Genomic DNA, 24,502 nt, shown 5'->3' on the forward strand with positions numbered 1-24,502 from the left:
GTTTGCAGTGCAGCTCCGGGCCGCTGGGGGTCGCTGTTTGCAGTGCGGCTCCGGGCCGCTGGGGGCCGCTGTTTGCAGTGCGGCTCCGGGCCGCTGGGGGCCGCTGTTTCGGTGGCGGCCGGCATGGCTCCTCTTGCCGCCCACACTGTATTGTTGTTAAGATGGCGGAGCCCGGGGAGCCAGGCCCGGCTGCTCCGGTTTGCACTTTCCTCTTTAAAAAATCCAGCCGGAAATTTAAAGGAAGGAAGCGGAGAGCGAGCGCCAGCGACAAAGGTACCGAGAGAAAGGGAGCCGCCGGCCCGGTGGGGGGGGGGGAGGGTTGGCTTCGTCATCCGCTCCCCGGGGGCTGGGCCGGGCCCTGAACCCCCGGCTCCCGGGCCTTGAACCCCCGGCTCCCGGGCCGGGCCCTGAACCCCCGGCTCCCGGGCCGGGCCCTGAACCCCCGGTTCCCGGGCCCTGAACCCCCGGCTCCCCCCATGTTTTACTTTTCCTGGGGTTTCCACCTGGTGGAAGGTTTTACTGACTTTTTATATTTGTTGCTAGTTTTATCCCATATGGAAAAGGTCAATTACAGCAGCTAGATTAGAAAATTGAATAGAATGTTATTGTTATTGCAAGGGGAATGGAATACAAAAGTAGGGAGGTTATCCTTCAGTTATACAGGGCATTGGTGAAACCACATCTGGAGTACTGTGTACAGTATTGGTCCCTTATTTAAGGAAGGATGTAAATGTGTTGGAAGCAGTTCAGAGAAGTTTTACCAGACTAATAGCTGGAATGGGCGGGTTGCCTTGTGAGGAAAGGTTGGACTAGGCTTGTATCCTCTGGAGTTTAGAAGAGTCAGAGGTAACTTGATTGAAACATACAAAATTCTGAGGGGTCTTGACAATGTGGATGTGGAGAGGATGTTTCCTCTTGCGGGAGAAGGTGGAACTAGGGGTCACTGTTTAAAAGTAAGGGGTCACCCATTTAAGATACAGATGAGGAATTTTTTTTCTCTGAAGGTTGAGAGATTTTGGAATTCTCTACCTCAAAAGGTGATTGAGGCCGAGCCCTTGAATACATTAATAGGCAGATTCTTGCTCAGCAAGGGGAGAGGGGGGAAGGAGGGAGGGTGAAAGGTAGTCGGGGTAAGCAGGAATGTGAGGTTTAAATCAGATCAGCCATGATCTTGCTGAATGGCAGAGCAGATTTGAGGGACCAATTGGCCTACTCCTAATTCATATGCTCCAATTTCTCTCTTTTTTAGTCATCCGTTGCTGTTTGTAAAGTTTTCCCAGTCTTCTAGCCTACTATTAATCTTTGCAGCATTGTACATCTTTTCTTTCAATTTGATACCACTTAACTTCCTTAGATGGCCATGGCTGGTGCAGCTTCCTTTCTTGCTCAATGGAATATACCTTTCCTGAGAGTTATGAAATATCTCCTCACATACCTCCCACTGATTCTCTACTGTTTTCCCTTTTCACCACCTATTTACCCAGTCCTCTTAAGCCAACGCTGTCTTCGTAACATTGTGATTGCCTTTATTTAATTGTAAGACACTAGTTTCAGATCCAAATTTCTCCCCTCAAACTGAATGTGAAATTCCTTCATGTTGTGATCATTCTTAACTGGATAATTATTTACTCTTTGTTCTTTAATTAATCCTGTCTCATTACACTTACCAAATCTAAAATAGCCTTTTCCCTTGTTGATCAAGAACGCTCTGTTCCAAGAAACTGTCCCAAATACACTCTATGAGCTCATCCTCCAGGCTACCTTTCTACCTTTACCTATTTGATTCATCCAGTGTATATGAAGGTTAAAATCTCCCAGAATTGTTGGAGCACCTTTCTTTCTAGCTGCCAAAAGTTCTTGATTTATACTCTGGTCAACATTGTAGCTACTGTCAGTGGCCTATGAACTGCTTCCACCAGTGACTTCTTTCCTTTGCTTTTTCTTATTTTCACCAAAGCTGATTCTACATTTTGATCCTCCAAATCAAGATTATTTTGCACTGTACTGATCTCATTTTTTATTAACGGAGCTACCCCACCTCCTTTTCCTTTCTTTCTGTCTGTCCTTCTGACATGTCAAATAACCTTTCAAATACTCTGGCCATTCGTGGTCACTTTGTAACTGTCTGTGTAATGGCTATCATAGCATATTCATTTACTTCTATTTGTGTTTTCAAATAATCCATCTTGTTACAAATGCTATGTGTATTCAGATAGAGAACGTTAAATTCTGTCTTTTTACCATTTTCCCTACTCTGACCATATTTGCTAGTGTGAACTTATGTTTATATGTTCTACCCCTTTCTGTCACACTCTGGCAATCATTACCCATGTGTCGCTACCCTGCACTATGCCTTGACCTTTCTCTTTAACTTTCTAAATCTTCCCTTGTGAACTCTTTCCCACCCCACCACTGTTTAGAGCCCTATCTGTAGCACTAATTATACTATTTGCCAGTACGCTGATCCTAGTGCAGTTCAAGTGAAGGCCATCCTAATGGTACAGCTCCCTCTTTCCCCAGTACTGATGTCACTTTTTGTTCAAAACAAACTTTCTTCCCCCCACAAAGCTGTGGTTGCTGGATGGCAATTGAAGTTTTTAAGTTTGAGATCAATTGATTTGTGTGCAGTAAGTGTATGAGAGAGATGGAGAAAAGGTGGATAAATGGAGTCAAGGTACAGACAAGCAAAGAAGTAACTGGTCAAGCACACTCAGAGCTTAATGGTCTCCTGTTCTTACAATAGTCACTGCGCTTAAAAGTACTGTAAAGCAGTTTGAGACATCTGAAGGTGTGAAAATTGCTACATAAATGCAAGTTCTTTTAATATACCTTTTTAAAACTGATAGGTATGACCAAAGGCTGGAGACTTTTTCCTCTGGGCTTAAACATGTTCTTGTTCCTGAAAATGTGTCAGGATAAATGATGGCAATATCACTTCGTAAAGGTTCCCATTGTGAGGTGATCTCTTACTAACATGTTAATATAATAAAGGGACTCGGGGCACCCCTCACTGAGAGAGTATCTATACTTACTGGGTTTTCCCTTCTGCTGCACAGACAGCAGTGGAGACGATGATGGGAACACTGCAGTGCGGAGAGAAAAGAGAACGACTGTGTCGAACCCCATGATACAGAAGGTGGGTGAGGCAGTACACAGCCATACTGTGGTTTATAACTGTGGAATCTTGAAATCGTACAGCACAGCAGGAGGGCATTTGGCTCATCGTGCTTGTGCCAGCTCTTTTGAAAAGCAACCCTGTTTGCCTCACTGCCTTGCTGTTCTCACATCCACGTAATTATTTTCCATTAGACGTATATCATAGACCAGGGCAGACAGCTCTTTCGGAAAGTAATCCAGTTTGTCTTTCCCCATATACCTACGATCTCTTCAAATATCTATCCAATTCCCTTTTGAAAGTTACCTCCGAATCTCTCTGCACCACCCTTTTTGGGGAGCGCATTCAGAATTCTAACCAGTCATTGCTTAAAAAAAAAGTTTTCCTCATGGAGCCTCTGGTTCTTTTCTCAATCACCTTAAATCCGTGCTCTCTGGTTATCAATCCTTCAGCCAATGGAAACAGCTTCTGTTTATTTACTCTATAACCCTTTGTTTTTAATGAATCCATTTCCCCAATTGAATCTGCTTCCACCCCCCTTTCAGGCAGCGCATTCCAGATCACAACAACTCGCAATAAAGTTATCTATTCTCCCTTTTGGTTTACCTTAAACCTGTCTCGCGCTGGTGAGTAATCTTCCTAAGCTGGAAACAGATTTTTTATATATATTATTTCATGGGTGTGGATGTCACTGGCAAGACAAGCATAAGAACATAAGAGCTAGGAACAGGAGCAGGCAATTCAGTCCCTCGAGCCTGCTCCGCCATTCAATATGATCATGGCTGATCTCATTTCACCCTCAACTCCAATTTCTCACCCTCTCCCCATAATCTTTCAACCTGTTATTAATTAAAAATCTGTCTATCTCCTCCTTAAATTTATTCAGCGTCCCAGCATCCACTGTACTCTGAGATAGTGAATTCCACAGGTTCACGACCCTTTGAGAAAAGTAATTCCTCCTTATCTCTGATTAAATCTACCACCCCTTAGCCTAAAACTATGGCCTCTCATTCTAGAATGCCCCACAAGGGGAAACATCCGCTCCACGTCTACTTTGTCTATCCCCTTTAGCATCTTATATACCTCAATTAGATCTCCTCTCATCCTTCTAAACTCTAGCGAGTATAGGCCTAAACTGCTCAATCTCTCCTCATAAGACAAGCCCCGCATCTCTGGAATCAATCTAGTGAATCTCCTCTGAACCACCTCCAGTGCAACCACATCCTTCCTCAAGTCAGGGGACCAAAACTGTGCACAGTACTCCAGGTGCGGTCTCACCAATGCCTTGTACAATTGCAACAGCACTTCCCTATTTTTATACCCAATTCCTTTAGCAATAAATGCCAAAATTCTATTTGTCTTCTTTATGCTGTACCTGCATACTAGCTTTCAGCGATTCATGCACGAGGACACCCAGATCCCTCTGCACTGAAGCATTCTGAAGTTTCTCTCAATTTAAATAATAAGTCGCCTTTTTATTTTTCTGACCAAAATGGATAACCTCACACTTACCCACGTTAAACTCCATCTGCCAAATTTTGGCCCATTCATCTAACCTGTCCATATCCATTTGTAAGTTTCTTATTTCTTCTTTGCAACTTACTTTCCCATCTATTTTGATGTCATCTGCAAATTTAGCTGTAGTACCTTCTATCCCTGAATCCAAGTCATTAATATAGATTGTAACTAGTTGGGGCCCAAGGACCGAACCCTGTGGCACCCACTAGTTACAGCTTGCCATCCAGAAAAAGATCCATTTATCCCGACTCTCTGCTTTCTGTTGGTTAGCCAATCCTCGATCCAAGCTAATATATTATCCCTAACTCCGTGTGATCTTACCTTGTGTATTAATCTTTTGTGCGGCACCTTATCAAAGGCCTTCTGGAAGTCCAGATATACTACATCTACAGGATCCCCATTATCCACTTTGCTTGTCACATCTTCAAAGAACTCTAGCGAATTAGTCAAACACAATCTACTCTTCATTAAGCCATGCTGACTCTGATGGATTTGCATTCTGACTTTCCAAATGCCCCATTACTACTACCTTAATAATGGATTCCAACAATTTCCCAATGACAGACGTTAAACTAACTGGTCTATAGTTTCTTACTTTCTGCCTCCCCCCTTTTTGAATAAGGGCATTGTATTAGCATTTGTCCAATTCACTGGAACCTTTCCAGAATTCAGGGAATTTTGGAATATTATAGCCAATGCATCCACTATCTCCGCTGCCACTTCCTTTTAAGACCCTGGGATGTAGGCCATCAAGTCCTGGGGACTTGTCACCCTTTAATCCCAATAGTTTGCTCAGTACTTTTTCTCTAGTGATAGTGATTGTTCTAAGTTCCTCCTCCTCTTATATCCTCTACACTACATGTTACTATTGGGGTGGTACTAGTGTCCTCCACTGTGAAAACTGAGGCAAAATATTGATTAAGTGTCTCTGCCATTTCTGTGTTCCCCACTATTAACTCCCCAGTCTCGACCTCCAAGGGACCAACATTCGCTTTAGCTACTCTCTTTTGTTGCCCATCCCTAATTGCCCTTGAACTGAGTGGCCTGCTAGGCTATTTCAGAGGGAAGTTGAAAGTCGACCACACTGCTGTAGGCCTGGAGTCACATGTAGGCCAGACCAGGTAAGGACAGCAGATTTCCTTCCCTAAAGGATGTTAGTGAAGCAGATGGGTTTTTACAGCAATAGATCTTTGCTTTATGGTCATTAATAGCTTTCAATTCCAGAGTTTTTATTAATTGGGTTTAAATTCCACAACTGCTGTGCTGGGATTTGAACCATTGCCCCTAGAACATTCGCCTGGGCCTCTGGATTACTAGCCCAATGACATTACTACTATGCCACCATCTTGCCTGGATTACCCTATCAGAACCCTTCATTGTTTTAAATGCATCACTTAAATTTTTCTTTACCCTTCTAAAGAGACCAACTCCAGCTTCTCCAGTTTTCCCACATAACTGAAAACCCTCACATTTGGTACCATTCTAATAAATTTCTGCGTTCTATCCCAGACCTTGACATTCTTCCAACTGGGGCTGAGCCAGTGTTCCACAAAGGTCTAGCAACATGTCCTTGCTTTTGTGCTTTATTCCTCTATTTATAAAGTCAAGGGTCCTGTATGGATTTTTAACAGATTTCTCAACTTGTCTTGTGACATTTAAAGATTTGTGTTCTCACAGGGTGTCTCACATCCCCTTTAAAATTGTTTTCTATACTTGTTGGAAACAGCTAGTGATGGCTTGTCTCCTGACCAGCCACAGGTTCAGTTGCTCCAGCCCAGGGGAACTTTTAGCAGTTCCTGGGTCTGTGCTGATTGCAGCAAGATTATGATTCCCCCTGTGGTTGAATAGTCTGCCAGCACACTGTGTTCAGGCTTAAACATGAGGAGCAGCTGCTTGTGTAGGCACTTGAGGGTTAGTGCCCTGCAGTGCTGACTGAGGAGAGGAGTGGTCAGTCCCTGGGGCAGTCATTGCACTGTGATATTAGTGAACAATCTGTCCTGTGTGGATTTCAGACCGAAACTGGTATTTTCTGACTGTTTATCTGATTGTTCCCAGACTGCGAGACCAGAAGTGAAAGCGCAGTACAGTGACAGTGACAGTGATGGAGCCGAAAAAATCACCGTGTCCTACAAATCCACCCGATCAGCGGTAAGGAGCAGGATCGAATCCTAAACATCACTGTACTATACTAGACCTGGTAATGAGCAATCAGATAGGATTAATCGATAACCTCATAGCGAAGGCACCCCTTGGTAACAGCAGTCATAATATGATTGAATTTTACATTCATCTTGAGGGAGAAACAAGTGTGTCCAAGACTAGTATTGTAAACTTAGATAAGGGCAATTATGAGGGTATGAAAGCAAAGATAGCCACCATCTTGCCTGGATTACTTTATCAGAACCTATCAATAAAAGTTCAGTGTCAGACACTTAAAGGGATATATCAGAATACATGGAATATATTCATTCCAATAAGAGAAAAATTCCATGGAGGGGGTTGGGGGCCACCATCTATGGTTAACTAAAAAGTTAAAGACAGTATCAAACTTAAAGAAAAAGCACATCATTATACAAAGACAGATGGCAGGTCAGGAGATTGGAAATAATATAAAGAGCAGCAAATAATGACAAAAAGATTGAAGGAAAAAGTCAATATGAGAGAAAGCTAGCTAGTAATATGAAGACGGATAGTAAGAGTTTCTATCGATACTCAACTCTTTTCTTATTTAACAAAGCCAGCATTGGTCCTATAGAATGTGCATCTGGCGAATTGATAATGGAAAGTAGGGAGACGGCGGATGAATTAAACAGGCATTTTGCTTCCGTCTTCACTATAGAGGACACAAGCAACATCCTGGAAATAGCTGTAAATCAGGAAATGGAAGAGAGGGAGGAACTTGGGAAAATTACAATCGTCAGGGAAGTGGTATTGAGCAAATTTGTTGGGGCGTCGGGCTGACAAATCCCCAGGTTCGGATGGACTTCACCCTAAGGTCTTGAAAGAAGTGGCTTGTGAGGTAATTGATACATTGGTTTTAATTTTCCAAAATTCCCTAGGTTCGGGGAAAGTTCCATTAGATTGGAAAATAACAAATGTAACTCCTTGATACAAAAAGGGATGGAGACAGAAAGCAGGAATCTATAGGCCAGTTGGCCTACCATCTGACATAGTAAAAATGTTAGAAGCTATTATTAAAGGTGTTATAGCAGGGCACTTAGAAAGATTCAAGACAATCAGGCAGAGTCAACATGGTTTTGTGAAAGGGAAATCATATTTAACCAATTTATTGGAGTTCTTTGAAGGAGTCACATGGTGCTGTGAATAAAGGGGAACTGGCGGATATACTGTATTTAGATTTCCAGAAGGCATTTGATAAAGTGCCGCATCAAAGATTGCGAAAAATAAAAGCTCATGGTGTAGGGGTAACATATTGGCATGGATAGAAGATTGGTCAGCTAACAGGAAGCAGTGAGTTGGCATAAATGAGTCTTTTTCTGGTTGGCAGAATGTGAAGGATGATGTGCCACAGATATCGGTGCTGGGGCCTCAACTGTTTACAATTTATATAAATGACTTGGATGAAGGGACCGAAGGAATGGTGGCTAAATTTGCTGATGACACAAAGATAGGTAGTAAAGTAAATTGTGAAGAGAACATAAGGAGGCTACACAGTGATATAGATAGGATAAGTGAGTGGGCAAAGATCTGGCAAATGGAGTCTAATGTGGGAAAATGTGAAATCGTTCATTTTGGCAGGAAGAATAAAAAAGAAGCTTATTATCTAAATGGTGGGAGATTGCAGAGCTCTGAGATGCAGAGGGATCTGGGTGTCCTAGTGCACGAATCATAAAAGATTAGTATGCAGGTACAGGTGTAATTAGGAAAGCTAATAGAATGTTATTTATTGTGAGGGGAATTGATTACAAAAGTAAGGAGGTTATGCTTCAGTTGTTCAGGGCATTGGTGAGACATCTAGAGTATTGTGTACAAGACTGGTCGTCTCATTTTTTAAAAAAAAGTAAATGTGTTAGAAGCAATTCAGAGAAAGTTTACTAGACTAAAACCAGGAATGGCTGGGCTGTCTTGAGGAAAAGTCAGACAGGTTAGGCTTGTATCCACTGGAATTTAGAAGAGTAAGAGGCAACTTAATTGAAACCTTTAAAATCCTGAGGGGTCTTGACAGGGGGGATGGGGAGAGGATGTTTCCTCTTGTGGGAGAATCTAGAACTAGGGGTCACTGTTTAAAAATAAGGGGTTGCTATTTTAAGACGAAGATGAGGAGAAAGTTTTTTCTGAGGATTGAGTCTTTGGAACTCTCTTCCTTAAAAGGCAGTGGAAGCAGAATCTCTGAATATTTTTATGTTAGAGCTAGATAGATTCTTGATTAACAAGGAGGTGAAAGGCTATCGGGGGTAGGCAGGAATGTGGGATTGAGGTTACATTCAGATCAGCCATGACCTTATTGATTGGCAGAGCAGGCTCGAGGGGCTGAGTGACCTCATCCTGCTCCTAATTCGTATGTTCATATCTCACATACACACACAAGACCATGGGGTCCATTGTGCCTAGACCCTTCAGTTACACACTGGGTATCTACAGGGGTAGGGCGGTGCCGGAGTGGGGGGTGCCGTCCAGTCTCTATCCCTGAAGGGGGAGGGGCATCCAGTCACAGTTGCTGTCCTGGTGTGGGTGGGAAGGGGGGTTCGCAGCCTCTATCCCTGCAAGTGTTGGGGGGCAGTCTCTGCCCTGCAAGAGTGGGGTTCCAATCTCTAGGTCTCTGTCCCTGTGGGTAGAGGGGTGTTCGGTCCCTGACTGCACAAGGGGCGGGTGGGGTGAAAGGTTCTGTGTTTCTGCAGGGCAGTAAGGGATGTCTTTGTTTCCTCACTAAGACGTTGAAGACTGTCCCTGCCCCATTCAGGGAGAGCCTCTTCCCTCAGGGGGTCCCCTCTGTTCCCAAAGTTATTGATTGTCGTAAAAATCCATCTGGTTCACTAATGTCCTTTAAGGAAGGAAATCTGCCATCCTTACCTGGCCTGGCCTATATGTGGTTGACTCTTAACTCCCCTCTGAAATAGCCTAGGAAGCCACTCATTTCAAGGGCAATTGGGGATGGGCACCAAATGCTGGCCTTGCAAGTGACACCGACATCCCATAAAGCAATAAGTAAAATAAAAAGTTTAGACTAAGCTGGTGTCCCGAGCTGGGTGTGGGGAAATTGACTGGGTTGCTACCCCTGAGAATAGTGCAGCAATGTGTTGCTCTGTGGCTGTTTGGTAGAGATTGGGTTCAGCTGGACAATCTGGTTTCCCTCCAGGAAAATATTTTGTTGCCACTTACCGTCTAGTGAAGATTCTCTCCCTCCCTCCCTCAGTGCACGTGTCTCCCCAGAGGTGAGAGTATCGGGGACGACAGTGGACCTCACACTAACGCAACACACTTCCTTCGGGAGCAGGATGGTTTATGATAATGCGATAGCGATGGGGGTGGATTGGAGGAATGAGAGTCTGATAGACAAATGCGTGAGGCGTTTGGTGTTTAGTTGTGTAACGACTATGCTGGAAGTGTCATTTGCAGCTAACGTATATCTGTGCTTCACAGAAACCTGTCGGCCCAGAGGACATGGGAGCAACAGCTGTGTATCAACTGGACACTGAGAAAGATAAAGACATGCAAGCAATCTTCGAACGAAGTCAGAAGATCCAAGAAGTAAGAGGGGCATAATGCAACCCCAGGGTTGTGATTTTATTTGTAACCAGCCCTGATTCACTGCACCAACTCAGTTCCAGGACCACAAACACAGACCTATCAGGACTGGAGTAAAAATAGCCAGTTCTGGTGAAAGGCCACAGACCTGAAACATTAACCCTGTCTCCACAGCTGCTGCTTGACCTGTTAAGTAAATCCAGAATTTTCTGTTTTTGCTGTACAGCTAGATACTGTCCCTTATCCACTTTAGGTAGTGAAATTACATTGTGAGGAGTAGGGACTGCAAAATATAAAACACTTATAGATAACGGACCTATCACAATGGAATCATTTTTAGAAATAAAGAGGGCTTATTGAGGCTAACAAACACAGCTCAGCTTCACACTAACCCCCAGCCCCAGCAGTCAACCCCACCTACCTGCTTTCTCTGTTGATCCCACCTACGCACTGGTGTACTGTCTCTGAACACCCAATGGTGCTTGACATTGTCACTTTGATGACCTTTCCTGGTAACTTCTACAACATCATTCCTTTGGGTGAAATTTTCTCTGATTTTTTTAATTTGTGTCTCCTGATTGTTGACCCTTCATAACAAAGAACAATTGGCCTTGATCAATTTTGTCAGCCCCTTGATAATCTTCACGGTTCAATTAGACAGAATACTCTGAGGGTCAGATTTTTGTGGTTTGTAATGTGCATTTATGGTAATGTTTATCTAAAAATTACCTTCATCTTGGTAATGGGAAGTGGACAGAGCTCTGCTCCTGTTGGCTGCAGACTTCAAGGGGGGGGTGGAGGGTTTGGTGGGGAATTGGAGGCACATGCACTGAAGGAGGGATATACAAACTGCAACAGGGAGAGCGATCGAGAAACTGATACACACACTGGGACAGGGAGAGAGATTGAGACACTGATATACACACTGGGACAGAGAGATACTGAGACAGTGATACACACAGTGGGACGGGGAGGCCGAGACATATATATACACTTGATCCGTGAGAGAGAGTGGGTGAAGCAGTCAGCCACACACACAAGGGAAGAGAAAGAGGACACTGGGAAGAAAAGAACAGCCTGCACTTGGATACAGAGGTGCATACTAACAGAGGAGAAAGAGAGCACAGGAAGACGAGCCAGACACTAACACAGAATGAGCAGGTTAGCACACAAGGCAGAGGTGAAGAAGAAACAGGGGAAGATGCACAAATACAGACAAATGATAACTTAAATAAGTCCCAACCTTAAAACTATTAGACCGCAATTTGTACGAGATTTTTGAGCATTTACCAGGTAAACATAAACAGTTTGTGCTGTCATCATGGCTGACTGCTCAATGTCCAATGTGAGGGACTACCAATAGGCTCTTTTATCCTCTTTGTACCTGACAGGAACTAAAAGGGAAAGAAGATGAGAAAATCTATCGAGGTATCAACAACTACATCAAGTACGTGAAACCCAAAGACACATCCATGGCAAATGCAGCTTCAGGAATGGTGAGGTGAGTGAAACATTCAGCAGTACCTCTCAGTCTCCTTCCTGAATCCTTCAGGCTGGGACCCTACACATTTCCACAGGTAGCTAGCAGATGCCAGGGCTGATCGGCTTGAAAGAACACAAAAGTGATATTTCTACTGTGCCTTTCGCAACTTCAGAGCAACCTAAAACATTTCAGAGCCAATTAAGTACTTTTGAAGTGTAATCACTGTTTGCACAGCAAGATCCCAGAGACAGCAAAGCAGTAATGACCAGATAATCTGTTTTAGTGATGTTGGTTGAAGGGTAAGTGTTAGCTAGAATACGGGGGAGAACTCCCCTGCTTCTGTTCAGAATTGTACTGTGGAATCTTTATTTGTTTCACCTGTACTTGGTGGTATGATGGCTGCTTGTGCGGAGTAAATGCTGAGCCAGGGAAGGGTTGTGGGGAATGATAGCTGAGCAATGGGAGGCAGTGGTGAGGGGAGAAGGTTGGGAGCTACAGCCAAGCACTGGGGGAAGGTGGGGTGTGGGAAGACGGCCAAGCCAAAGATCTGGATGCCTTCTCCTGCATGTATAACGTTTCCAATCCTCCCATTTCACCACCCACATCTCCTTTTAATAAACACTAGGATCTAGCTCTTTACCCCACAACCATCACCTTAGCTATTGGCGTTGGTGTCTCACCCTCAATTGTTTTCCACATGCGGTATTTTCTGCAGAAGTCTCTGGATGATGATAAGGAGCTGCAGCCCCAGCTGATCATGTGTAGCTCAGACCCTGGAGCCCTAAACCCTCCAACCACTCCCCTCCACAGAGAACAGCAAACTGAACCTCTGATTTCCCTGCCTGATGACTTGGGAAACGTTTTTTTTCTGACCTTTCTGGGATGTGTTACTGACCAGGTATTTATTGCCCATCTGGAGTTTGTGAAAGGGCAGGGGTGAGAACTGCTCACGGTCTCACAAATCCCAGTGTCTCACAGCCTGAGATACCCAAATGCTGCCAGAGAGGGGCAGTGTTGGGTGGCGCTGCAACAATTGCACCTCAGTTACTATATTAGCACCGGTGGCTGCCTGGAGCACAGAAACAGTCAGCCATACAGGTCCAATTCAGTGTTTCTGTTTCACATGAATCTTGTCCCACCCCTCTTCATCTAACCCCATCGGAATATCTTTCTGTTGCTTCCTCATTCATGTTCATCTAGCTCCCCCTTAAACATAGCTATACTATTCACCTCAACTACTCCATAACTCCAGATGGTACTGAGTTCCACATTTTCACAAGGTTTTGGGGTAATTTCTGCTGAATTCCTTATGGATTTCTGAGCGACAATCTTATGTTTAGCATAATAGTGGAAATCTGATTCCTGCTCAGGAAGCTGTTTTAGGAAACATGATGGTGAGTTGTGTCTCAGAACCTCTCTTCCACATAATAGAGCTCTGCTACAGAGCAACATTCGCTCTGCCCCTCAGCAGTGGATCACATCACTGCCCCCTGCCCCTCAGCAGTGGATCACATCACTGCCCCCTGCCCCTCAGCAGTGGATCACATCACTGCCCCCTGCCCCTCAGCAGTGGATCACATCACTGCCCCCTGCCCCTCAGCAGTGGATCACATCACTGCCACCTGTCCCTCAGCAGTGGATCACATCACTGCCACCTGTCTCTCAGCAGTGGATCACATCACTGCCACCTGTCTCTCAGCAGTGGATCACATCACTGCCACCTGTCTCTCAGCAGTGGATCACATCACTGCTCCCAGCCACATAGCAGTGGATCACATCAATGCCCCCTGCCCCTCAGCAGTGGATCACATCACTGCCACCTGTCTCTCAGCAGTGGATCACATCACTGCCACCTGTCTCTCAGCAGTGGATCACATCACTGCTCCCAGCCCCATAGCAGTGGATCACATCGCTGCCACCTGCCCCTCAGCAGTGGATCACATCACTGCCCCCTGCCCCTCAGCAGTGGATCACATCACTGCCCCCTGCCCCTCAGCAGTGGATCACATCACTGCCCCCTGCCCCTCAGCAGTGGATCACATCACTGCCCCCTGCCCCTCAGCAGTGGATCACATCACTGCCCCCTGCCCCTCAGCAGTGGATCACATCACTGCCCCCTGTCCCTCAGCAGTGGATCACATCACTGCCTCCTGCCCCTCAGCAGTGGATCACATCACTGCCCCCTGCCCCTCAGCAGTGGATCACATCACTGCCCCCTGCCCCTCAGCAGTGGATCACATCACTGCCACCTGTCTCTCAGCAGTGGATCACATCACTGCTCCCAGCCACATAGCAGTGGATCACATCACTGCCACCTGTCCCTCAGCAGTGGATCACATCACTGCCACCTGTCCCTCAGCAGTGGATCACATCACTGTCACCTGTCCCTCAGCAGTGGATCACATCACTGCTCCCAGCCACATAGCAGTGGATCACATCACTGCCACCTGTCCCTCAGCAGTGGATCACATCACTGCCTCCTGTCCCTCAGCAGTGGATCACATCACTGCCACCTGCCCCTCAGCAGTGGATCACATCACTGCCCCCTGCCCCTCAGCAGTGGATCACATCACTGCCCCCTGCCCCTCAGCAGTGTATCACATCACTGCCCCCTGCCCCTCAGCAGTGGATCACATCACTGCCCCCTGCCCCTCAGCAGTGGATCGCATCACTGCCCCCTGCCCCTCAGCAGTGGATCACATCACTGCCCCCTGCCCCTCAGCAGTGGATCACATCACTGTCCCCTGCCCCTCAGCAGTGGATCACATCACTGCCACCTGTCTCTCAGCAGTGGATCACATCACTGCTCCCAGCCACATAGCAGTGGATCACATCACTGCCCCCTGCCCCTCAGCAGTGGATCACATCACTGCCACCTGTCCCTCAGCAGTGGATCACATCACTGCCACCTGTCTCTCAGCAGTGGATCACATCACTGCTCCCAGCCACATAGCAGTGGATCACATCACTGCCCCCTGCCCCTCAGCAGTGGATCACATCACTGCCCCCTGCCCCTCAGCAGTGGATCACATCACTGCCACCTGTCCCTCAGCAGTGGATCACATCACTGCCTCCTACCCCTCAGCAGTGGATCACATCACTGCCACCTGTCCCTCAGCAGTGGATCACATCACTGCCACCTGTCCCTCAGCAGTGGATCACATCACTGCCACCTGTCTCTCAGCAGTGGATCACATCACTGCCGTCTGTCCCTCAGCAGTGGATCACATCACTGCCTCCTGCCCCTCAGCAGTGGATCACATCACTGCCACCTGTCCCTCAGCAGTGGATCACATCACTGCCACCTGTCCCTCAGCAGTGGATCACATCACTGCCACCTGCCCCTCAGCAGTGGATCACATCACTGCCACCTGTCCCTCAGCAGTGGATCACATCACTGCCCCCTGCCCCTCAGCAGTGGATCACATCACTGCCCCCTGCCCCTCAGCAGTGGATCACATCACTGCCGCCTGTCCCTCAGCAGTGGATCACATCACTGCCTCTTGCCCCTCAGCAGTGGATCACATCACTGCCACCTGTCCCTCAGCAGTGGATCACATCACTGCCCCCTGCCCCTCAGCAGTGGATCACATCACTGCCCCCTGCCCCTCAGCAGTGGATCACATCACTGCCGCCTGTCCCTCAGCAGTGGATCACATCACTGCCCCCTGCCCCTCAGCAGTGGATCACATCACTGCCACCTGTCCCTCAGCAGTGGATCACATCACTGCCTCCTGCCCCTCAGCAGTGGATCACATCACTGCCACCTGTCCCTCAGCAGTGGATCACATCACTGCTCCCAGCCACATAGCAGTGGATCACATCACTGCCACCTGTCCCTCAGCAGTGGATCACATCACTGCCCCCTGTCTCTCAGCAGTGGATCACATCACTGCCACCTGTCCCTCAGCAGTGGATCACATCACTGCCACCTGTCCCTCAGCAGTGGATCACATCACTGCTCCCAGCCACATAGCAGTGGATCACATCACTGCCGCCTGCCCCTCAGCAGTGGATCACATCACTGCTCCCAGCCACATAGCAGTGGATCACATCACTGCCCCCTGCCCCTCAGCAGTGGATCACATCACTGCCCCCTGCCCCTCAGCAGTGGATCACATCACTGCCACCTGTCCCTCAGCAGTGGATCACATCACTGCTCCCAGCCACATAGCAGTGGATCACATCACTGCCCCCTGCCCCTCAGCAGTGGATCACATCACTGCTCCCAGCCACATAGCAGTGGATCACATCACTGCCACCTGTCCCTCAACAGTGGATCACATCACTGCCCCCTGCCCCTCAGCAGTGGATCACATCACTGCCTCCTGTCCCTCAGCAGTGGATCACGTCACTGCTCCCAGCCACATAGCAGTGGATCACATCACTGCCCCCTGCCCCTCAGCAGTGGATCACATCACTGCTCCCAGCCACATAGCAGTGGATCACATCACTGCTCCTAGTCTTTCGGCAGAGAATGATGAATTTTTTAATGGATGCTTTAAAAAATGAAGGGAATTCTGGGAACTTCCTGTGCCTTCTCCCTCTAACTAGGCTGTCACTCGTGCTGTCCCCCCTCCTTGACTGTTATTATTGTGTGTGATTTCATGAATGTCACTGTCAGTTTGGACACTGTTTATTGTGAATCAGGAAAGGACCTATCCGAGCTCCTGAACACCTTCGAGCGACTGTGCGATGGGACTACCAGCCTGACATCTGTAAAGATTACAAAGAGACCGGCTTTTGTGGTTTTGGAGGTAAGTTCATCCTCTTAGGGATAATTTTATTGTAATCATGACATTCACAGCTCCTCAATGCATGGGGTTCTGATCCCCAGATTATGCTTTATTAGCTGACTGTAACCAGCGTGGTCTTTGGGTGGCTATAGTTGGGCTCAGTGCCAGGGTGAGAGAAATCGGCCAAGGTCCCGGGTGGAAACTGCTTCTACATTGATGTTGATTGAGGATCAAGCTCAGTTGTGATGCTCCCATAGTCAATTAGCCTGACAACACTAACCATCTGGAATCTGACATTCTTTTATTCTTTCATGGGATGAGGGCTTCGCTGGCTGGGCCAGCATTTATTGCCCGTCCCTAATTGTCCTTGAGAAGGTGGTGGTGAGCTGCCTCCTTGACCCGCGGTAGTCCATGTGGTGTAGGTACACCCACAGTGCTGTTAGGGAGGGAGTTCCAGGATTTTGACCCATTGACAGTGAAGGAACGGTGATATATTTCCAAGTCAGGATGGTGAGTAACTTGGTTGGGAACTTCCAGGTGGCGGTGTTCCCATCTATCTGCTGCCCTTGTCCTTCTAGATGGTAGAGGTCGTGGGTTTGGAAGGCGCTGTCGGAGGCTCCTTGGTGAGTTGCTGAAGTGCAACTTGCATAAGGTGCACAGGATTCCCAGCCTCTGACCTGCTCTTGTAACCACGGTATTTATATGACTGATTTAGTTAAGTTTCTTGAAGACTGGACAAAGAATTGGGCCTCCTACCCCATTAATAAGAAAGGCAGTGGGAAAACTGGAAAAGAAAGTTAAGTCTTTAGGGAATATGCTCTTCCTCTGGACTCTGCTAATTGGTGTTTTCTTCTCTCTTCTCATAGATAGCTGTAAGTTTCTACACGACCGCTCGGACTACAAGCATGGCTGGCAGATAGAACGAGAGCTGGATGAAGGCCGATATGGTGTAAATGGTGAGTTTTGTGATTGGAAGCTCAGTGTTGTCCTAATCTCTCCAACACAATGAGGGTTATCATAGGCGGCCACTTCAAGAAAAATTTATGTCAAGCGCTGAGCCACTGGCATTCCCGACTGCATTAAAATACAACGTGACATGAGATTTGCAACATATTCAGTCACTTATTCTACCAAATTTGGGCTTTGTGATCAATTTTAAGTTCCCACTGTGCTGAGTCAGCTGATCTAAACAAGGGCAGCAGTTGCATTGTTTCAGTTGTACACAGTGTCTGTGTGTCAGGTGGGGGATTATCCGTTAAAATTCCCATTCATTGTCATAATGCATTGACAGGAAGGTGCAGGTGTGATGAAGACAGATGGCACTCAGTTGTGACTCCCTCTGTGGTTGAATTGCCTAAATTCACACACTGCCTGGCCATGGGCGTTCCCTAGTGACCATACTTCATGGAGATGGGAGAGAATGAGGGGAGATGTGCTCTTGTGTTAAGAGGTTTAGAGACACAACTCATAAAAACAAAGTTTGCCAGTTTATCAATGCCCAGGATTTTTTAGTGGGGCCATTCAATGAGTCAACCAAAACTGTTTGACCTGTAATTCAGCCTAGAGCTCCTGAACATCAGTTTTATCACTGCTGAACCCCTCATCCATCTCTTTTTTTTTCACAAATGGGCGGAAAAGCAAATTTCTTAATGTTATTTTTTACCAAAAATCAGGTCCAGAGATGCACCATATGGTAAGACCAGCCCATCAAACACTACATCAAACTGACCTCCCTGCCATAGTGCACAAGTAGATCCAGACCTCATTTCTGGCAGGAAAAAATAATGAAGTCTCTGCCATTCTTTTGAAAGGAGTCTGAACCATTTTTAGACCCCATATAAGAGCTGCATTCATTGTACTGAGACAAATGTCAGCAATTCATTTGCAGTTGGGTATGGAACAAGAACAGTTCTGCTCTGGCACAGTTCACATACAGCTAGACCTGGTGACTGAGGACATCAGTGAAAGACTGACTCAGAATCCAGATCAAGGCTGCAACCTATGTGTGCTAATGCTTTATTAACCCACTGTCATGAAAACAGGTGAGTGAGTGAAAGCAACAACCATAAATATAGGCTCTTAGTAATTTTAGAAATAATAAAATTGATTCAGAGGTTAAGTAAGAGTATGAAAGTGGACCCCATGAAAGTGGTATCACTGAACTGGAAATACTTGTGGATTATCACCCAGCTTATCCTTTGGCTCTTTTCATTAGCTTGTGCTAATTTTGTTAAATTTACCCTGTTCTTTGTGGTTCAATTTTTACCCAGAGATTTTCCCTTTAATGCTTAAACTAAGCTTCAAAAACCAGTAAATTTTTTGGCAGTAAAAATTGACAATGATCTTTATATGTCGTGCAATCCTCTGTCATACAGCTTTCTTGTTTGGCTGAAAGAAAGAGCTTAGATTTGCTCGATGTCTTTCAAGCTCTCATGACATCCAAAACTGATTCACAGCCCGGCACTGCTTGCTTTAGAGGCTGGGGAAACAGTCTCATGTTGTTTGGCAAACTGATCCTGGTTTGATTAACCAGCCTTTGGGATTCCATTCTGAGATACATGAGTGCAGCCTTCAATATTCCTGGGGAGTTCAGGGTTTCAGGGATTGCATTGTAGGATGGCTTCTCACCAGCTTGTGCCTTTTATTTGCAGATGATGAGAACTATGAAGTGAGCAGTGACGAGGATGACCTTCCCTTTAAGTGCTTCATTTGCAGGGCCTCTTTTACCAACCCAGTAATCACCAAGTAAGTTGGCTTGTCACAGCTCACAAGATCTTTGCATTATTTAGCCAGAAATTGGTTACCGTTATGCAGTAATCTGCCTGTTCTCTATGGACTGTCTGTGTTATTTAACGATCTGCATATTCTTTGTGGAATGCCCATGTTATTTAGCTAAAGCTAAAACAAAAACAGAATTACCTGGAAAAACTCAGCAGGTCTGGCAGCATCGGCGGAGAAGAAAAGAGTTGACGTTTCGAGTCCCCATGACCCTTCAACAGAACTAGATGAATCCAAGGAAGGGGTGAAATATAAGCTGGTTTAAGGTGTGTGTGTGTGTGGGGAGGGCGGGGGGTGGGGGGGGAGGTGGTGGTGTTGGGTGGTGGGGGTGGTGGTGGTGGGAGAAGAGAAATGGAGGGGGGCTGTGGTTGTAGGGACAAGCAAGCAGTGATAGGAGCAGATCATCAAAAGATGTCACAGACAACAAAACAAAAGATCAGATAGGTGTTGAAGTTGACGAATATGCTAATTAAGAATGGATGGTAGGGCACTCAAGGTACAGCTCTAGTGGAGGTGGGGGGAGCTTAAAAGATTTAAAAATATTTAAAAATAATGGAAATAGGTGGGAAAAGAAAAATCTATATAATTTATTGGAAAAAACAAAAGGAAGGAACTCACTGGAGGAACAACACATCTTCCGACTAGGCACTTTACAGCCTTCCGGACTGAATATTGAATTCAACAACTTTAGGTCTTGAACTCCCTTCTCCATCCCCACCCCCTTTCTGTTTCTTCCCCCTTCCTTTTGTTTTTTCCAATAAATTATATAGATTTTTCTTTTCCCACATATTTCCATTATTTTTAAATCTTTTAAGCTCCCCCCACCCCCACTAGAGCTATACCTTGAGTGCCCTACCATCCATTCTTAATTAGCACATTTGTTTAGATAATATCACCAACTTCAACACCTATGTGTTCTTTTGTTCTGTTGTCTGTGACATCTTTTGATGATCTGCTTCTATCACTGCTTGCTTGTCCCTACAACCACACCAACCCCCTCCACTTCACACACACACACACACACACACACATACACCTTAAACCAGCTTATGTTTCACCCCTTCCTTGGATTCACCTAGTTCTGTTGAAGGGTCATGAGGACTCGAAACGTTAACTCTTTTCTTCTCCGCCGATGCTGCCAGACCTGCTGAGTTTTTCCAGGTAATTCTGTTTTTGTTTTGGATTTCCAGCATCCGCTGTTTTTTGTTTTTATTATTTAACAAGCTGTCTGTTCTATCTCAGGTGTAAGCACTATTTCTGTGAAAGTTGTGCTCTGCAGCATTACCGTAAATCCAAGCGCTGTTATGTGTGTAACGAGCAGACGAATGGAGTCTTCAATCCAGCCAAAGGTGCGTGGTCATGCCTTTACTACTGGCAGTGTTGCTCTTTGAAGGTGACATTTGATGTAGGTGCTTGCTCAACATTTGTATTTTAGATGGAGTTTCTGTCCCTTTCTGAGCATCATTCCCCAGCATCAGTCTCTGAGCGCATGCTGAGTATCAGGATGTGGTTACCGCTGGCGGGCCTGACATATGATACTCCATTGTGCTGAGAAGATAATGGTGAGCTTTCTCCTTTTGTAGTGGTTCGATACAACTGAGTAGCTTGCTGGGCCACTTCAGAGGGAAGTTAAGAGTCAACCAAATTGGGACTGGAATTACCTATAGCTCCAGACTGGGTAAGGACGGCTGATTTCTATCCCTAAAGGACATTAGTGAACTAGTTAGGTCTTTGCACTAATGTAACAGCTTCATGGTCACTTTTAGCATTAATTGCAGATTTTAAAAGAACTGAATCTGAATTCTCAAACTACTTTAGTGGGATTTGCACTCATATTTTCTCTGAATTACTAGTCAGGGCCTCGCAGTTACTTCTCCAGTAACGAAACACGACCTTGCCAAATCTTTTGTGTTCAGTGGGACGTTGCTACCAGGGCTTTGCGCAATGAGCAGGGACAGGACAGAGAGTTCACAAAGGGTTGCCTGATCCAGGCTAATGATCTGCCTGAGGGTTGGATAAGATTGCAGCTCAGACTCCACAGTGGCTGCAGGCAGCAGATACAGGACAGATGCCTGTTCCTTGTTTAAAATATGTGGAATCCATTACCACAAGGAACTGCTGTAGCTAACACAGGCACAACATGGAAAAGAGAGAGTTAGATAAACATTCAGTCAAATGTCAAGAGTATGCGGAAGCACCATGGAAATAGGATTAGAAAACTAGAACGGGATTAGTTAGTTCCAGTGTGAAGCCTGTATGAACAAAATGTTTGACTGAGTGTGGAGTTATTGTCAAGTTTGTTGGTTTGTGAAAGTTCTGCCACCAGCCCCTTGTGGCCTAGTACTGAGCTGTAGAGCAGGGAGGTACCAGGATCTATCTCTTGCTGAGTTAAGTACGGTTACCAGGGTGAAGACAAAAAGTGCTACAATTAGCTTTAACCCTGGCCTTGGGAGGATCCTGCGCTTCTCCTGCTACTTGATCTACTTGTCAATCCTTCACACAGTGACCCAAGCCACAGATAAAGGTAGGCATAGTAATCAAACCCGATCCTGTCTTCAGCTGAGACTCTCTGTCCCAAACAGGAGTCACTGCGTAATGACCAGGATTGAGAGCACAGGCTTAATTTTACTTTCCTCGCCCTAGCCTGTGAGCACTGAGGCTATTTCTAGCTCTGAACCAGGATACTGACTATTTGACAATTATTTACTGCAATTGTTTTTATATCGTCTATTTCAGAACTTATGGCAAAATTGGCAAAGCGTGAAACTGAGCATCCGTCAGACCATTCCAACTCTGCAGATGAAGTGGAATAAACAGACTAACTCTCCCTTCCCCCCCACCCCGCGCAGAATATATACCAAGCTTCAAATTAGTTGAGCAAAATAAACACACTTGTTTTAGAAAAAGTCTTTTTTGTGTGTTTTTTACCAGTAATCGAATATTCTTTAAATGCTGCAACTAATTCACATCTACTCTGAGTAATATTATAAACCGAAAGGCTAAATAGTGCTGCAGGAGAGACAATCCTGGAGCTGTCAGAAATGAGAATTCTGGGCAGAGTTTTCACTTGACTAATTTGAAGAGGGAATGATATTCACAAACAAGACACACAACAGTTGCAGAGGCTGTGGGTAACCTCACATTGCAGTTGCTGAGCTGCGTCGAAAGGTGGTAAACCTCGAGCCCTTCCTTTTCAATGTTTCTCTTACAGTTAAAAGGCTGTCAGATCTCCTCCATGACCTACACTCTTGGTTCACAGTAACTTCCATCAGTCTAGCATTCTCATAACAATTGGCTCCATGTACAGAAGTGGGAAACATAGTTGCCAAATAGATATATCGATTGAAAGGTCAGAACTACATGAGACTTTCTTATAGAATGTCCGTCAGTGCATTTAAAATTTCACCAGCAGCTAGCCCAGGAGCTAGCAGTCAGGAAATTGCTGTGGGGTAAGGCAGATCTTATACATCCGCTAACTTAGCTATAACTCAGTCAGAAGGAGCAGGAACTCAGACCAAAGGAATTGGAAGTTTTATATTTGGAAGGAGCCTTACAAGAAGTTAGTTGAGGATTATAGAACCAGAGTGTAATAGTAATCAACAGGTATTGAGAAGAATAGACTGGGATGAGGAAGCTAGGTTGAAGTTAATAAAGAGTTTGCAATCAAACATTGGAAGAATTCAGAATAGAAGCAGAGCCGGATTAATCCAAATTCAAAGTGGAAATGCCAAGAATTAGAATATAAAGAAAGGTGAGAATGGAAACCAGGAAATTGGAGACCAGTTAGCCTAACACCTAAAGTCAATAGGATACAGTGACTGAACACCTTGGAAATTTTTAACTTGGTCACTGGAGAAGACTACCTACTCTTCAAAATAGTGCCATGTGATCTATTACATTCAGCTCAGGGACCTCCTGTCATCTAAAAGACAGCACCTCCAACAGTGCAGCATTCCTTCAGTATTGAAATGGGAGTGTCAGCCTGGATAATTTTCTCAAGTGTCTGTAGCGGGGCCTTTTGACTCAGCCAAGAGTTTGATACACTGAGCCATGGCTGATACCTGGAGCAGGACCTGGATCCCCAACTCCCCCTTTAAAATCAATTTCAAAATTCCATCAGAAATCCAGATATCAATGAAGGGCCTGGGTATTAGGGAGGACGTCATCATCCATGGCTGTCCTGTCCCCATTGATCCACTCACCTTTATGAGGAGCTGCAGCTTCCTGCCAGGACCTGACTCTGGCCAGGTAAGGTCATGGAAACTCACAGAGGCTGGTTTCTATACAGCAATTTATTAATCACTCATTTTTGAGATATGAGTATCGCTGGCAAGGCCAGCACTTATTGCCTATACTGAGATTCCTTGACTCAATGGCTGAAGAGAATACTTCAGGAGGAAGTGAAGAGTCAACCACATTCGTGTGGGTCTTGAGTCACATGCAGAACCAGGCTGGGTAAAGACAGCAGGTTTTCTCTCCTGAAGAACATTAATGATCCAGTTGGGTTTCTACAACAATCCAACAGATTCACTGTCACTTTAACCGATACCAGCCCTTTATCCTTAGTGAGATTTAAACTCATGTTCTTTGGATTATTGGTCCAGTAACAACTCTTAACTTACCATTCCCAAAATTACACAAGGTCAAAAGTCTTTGGCTGACATATAGATCAATATTTTAGCTCCACCCTGGGAGCAAGCTGAGGGTGGGGGGGGCAAAAATTAGTTGGCAAGTGGGTTTCCTGGTGCCACCACTGGAATTTTGCCATGTTAGGCTTGATGTCAGTTCAGGCCCTTAAGTGGCCAATTATTGGGAAGGCCTAGTGGCCTGGCAGATTGCCATCCCTACTTGTTCCCTCCCCTCCCTCAACCCCCTCCCCTCCTGACCTTGTGATCACAGCACCAGCGTCAGAGCCCACTAACTGAGCTCAGCTAAACAACCCCACTCCTCGTAAAGGGCTGGCTGCAATCCCAATGGTGGCCACTGCCCCAGGTAGTGCTGCTACATGCCCATTAAATTAGATTGTGGCTTCCCAGCCCTGCAGAGGTGGAACTCATCCATGTGCATTCAGCTGAGGGGGCTGGTGCCACCACCTCCACAGAAACATTCTAGCCATACACTGCAGTCAGAGAAGCGCCTTGCCCCAAGCCGGGGTGGAACTTCCGG

At 45.8% G+C, this 24,502-nt stretch overlaps 1 protein-coding gene across 2 annotated transcripts; it reads left to right on the top strand.

The window, feature by feature from the left end:
- Positions 1 to 122: 122 nt before the first annotated feature.
- rnf113a (ring finger protein 113A) lies at positions 123 to 22,242 on the top strand. 2 transcript variants are annotated; one of them, XM_041173837.1, is made up of 10 exons: positions 123 to 273; positions 3,057 to 3,136; positions 6,689 to 6,781; positions 10,235 to 10,342; positions 11,731 to 11,840; positions 16,473 to 16,579; positions 17,425 to 17,514; positions 19,210 to 19,303; positions 20,579 to 20,685; positions 22,073 to 22,242. In XM_041173837.1, exons 1-10 carry the CDS (start codon positions 162 to 164, stop codon positions 22,147 to 22,149), a joined length of 978 nt encoding a protein of 325 aa, XP_041029771.1. In that variant the 5' UTR covers positions 123 to 161; the 3' UTR covers positions 22,150 to 22,242. The 2 variants fall into 2 exon arrangements, with proteins under 2 accessions (XP_041029771.1, XP_041029772.1); XM_041173838.1 differs by lacking the exon at positions 3,057 to 3,136.
- Positions 22,243 to 24,502: the final 2,260 nt, after the last annotated feature.

The sequence above is a fragment of the Carcharodon carcharias genome, chromosome 23 (assembly GCF_017639515.1).
Source record: "Carcharodon carcharias isolate sCarCar2 chromosome 23, sCarCar2.pri, whole genome shotgun sequence".
NCBI lineage: Eukaryota > Metazoa > Chordata > Chondrichthyes > Lamniformes > Lamnidae > Carcharodon > Carcharodon carcharias.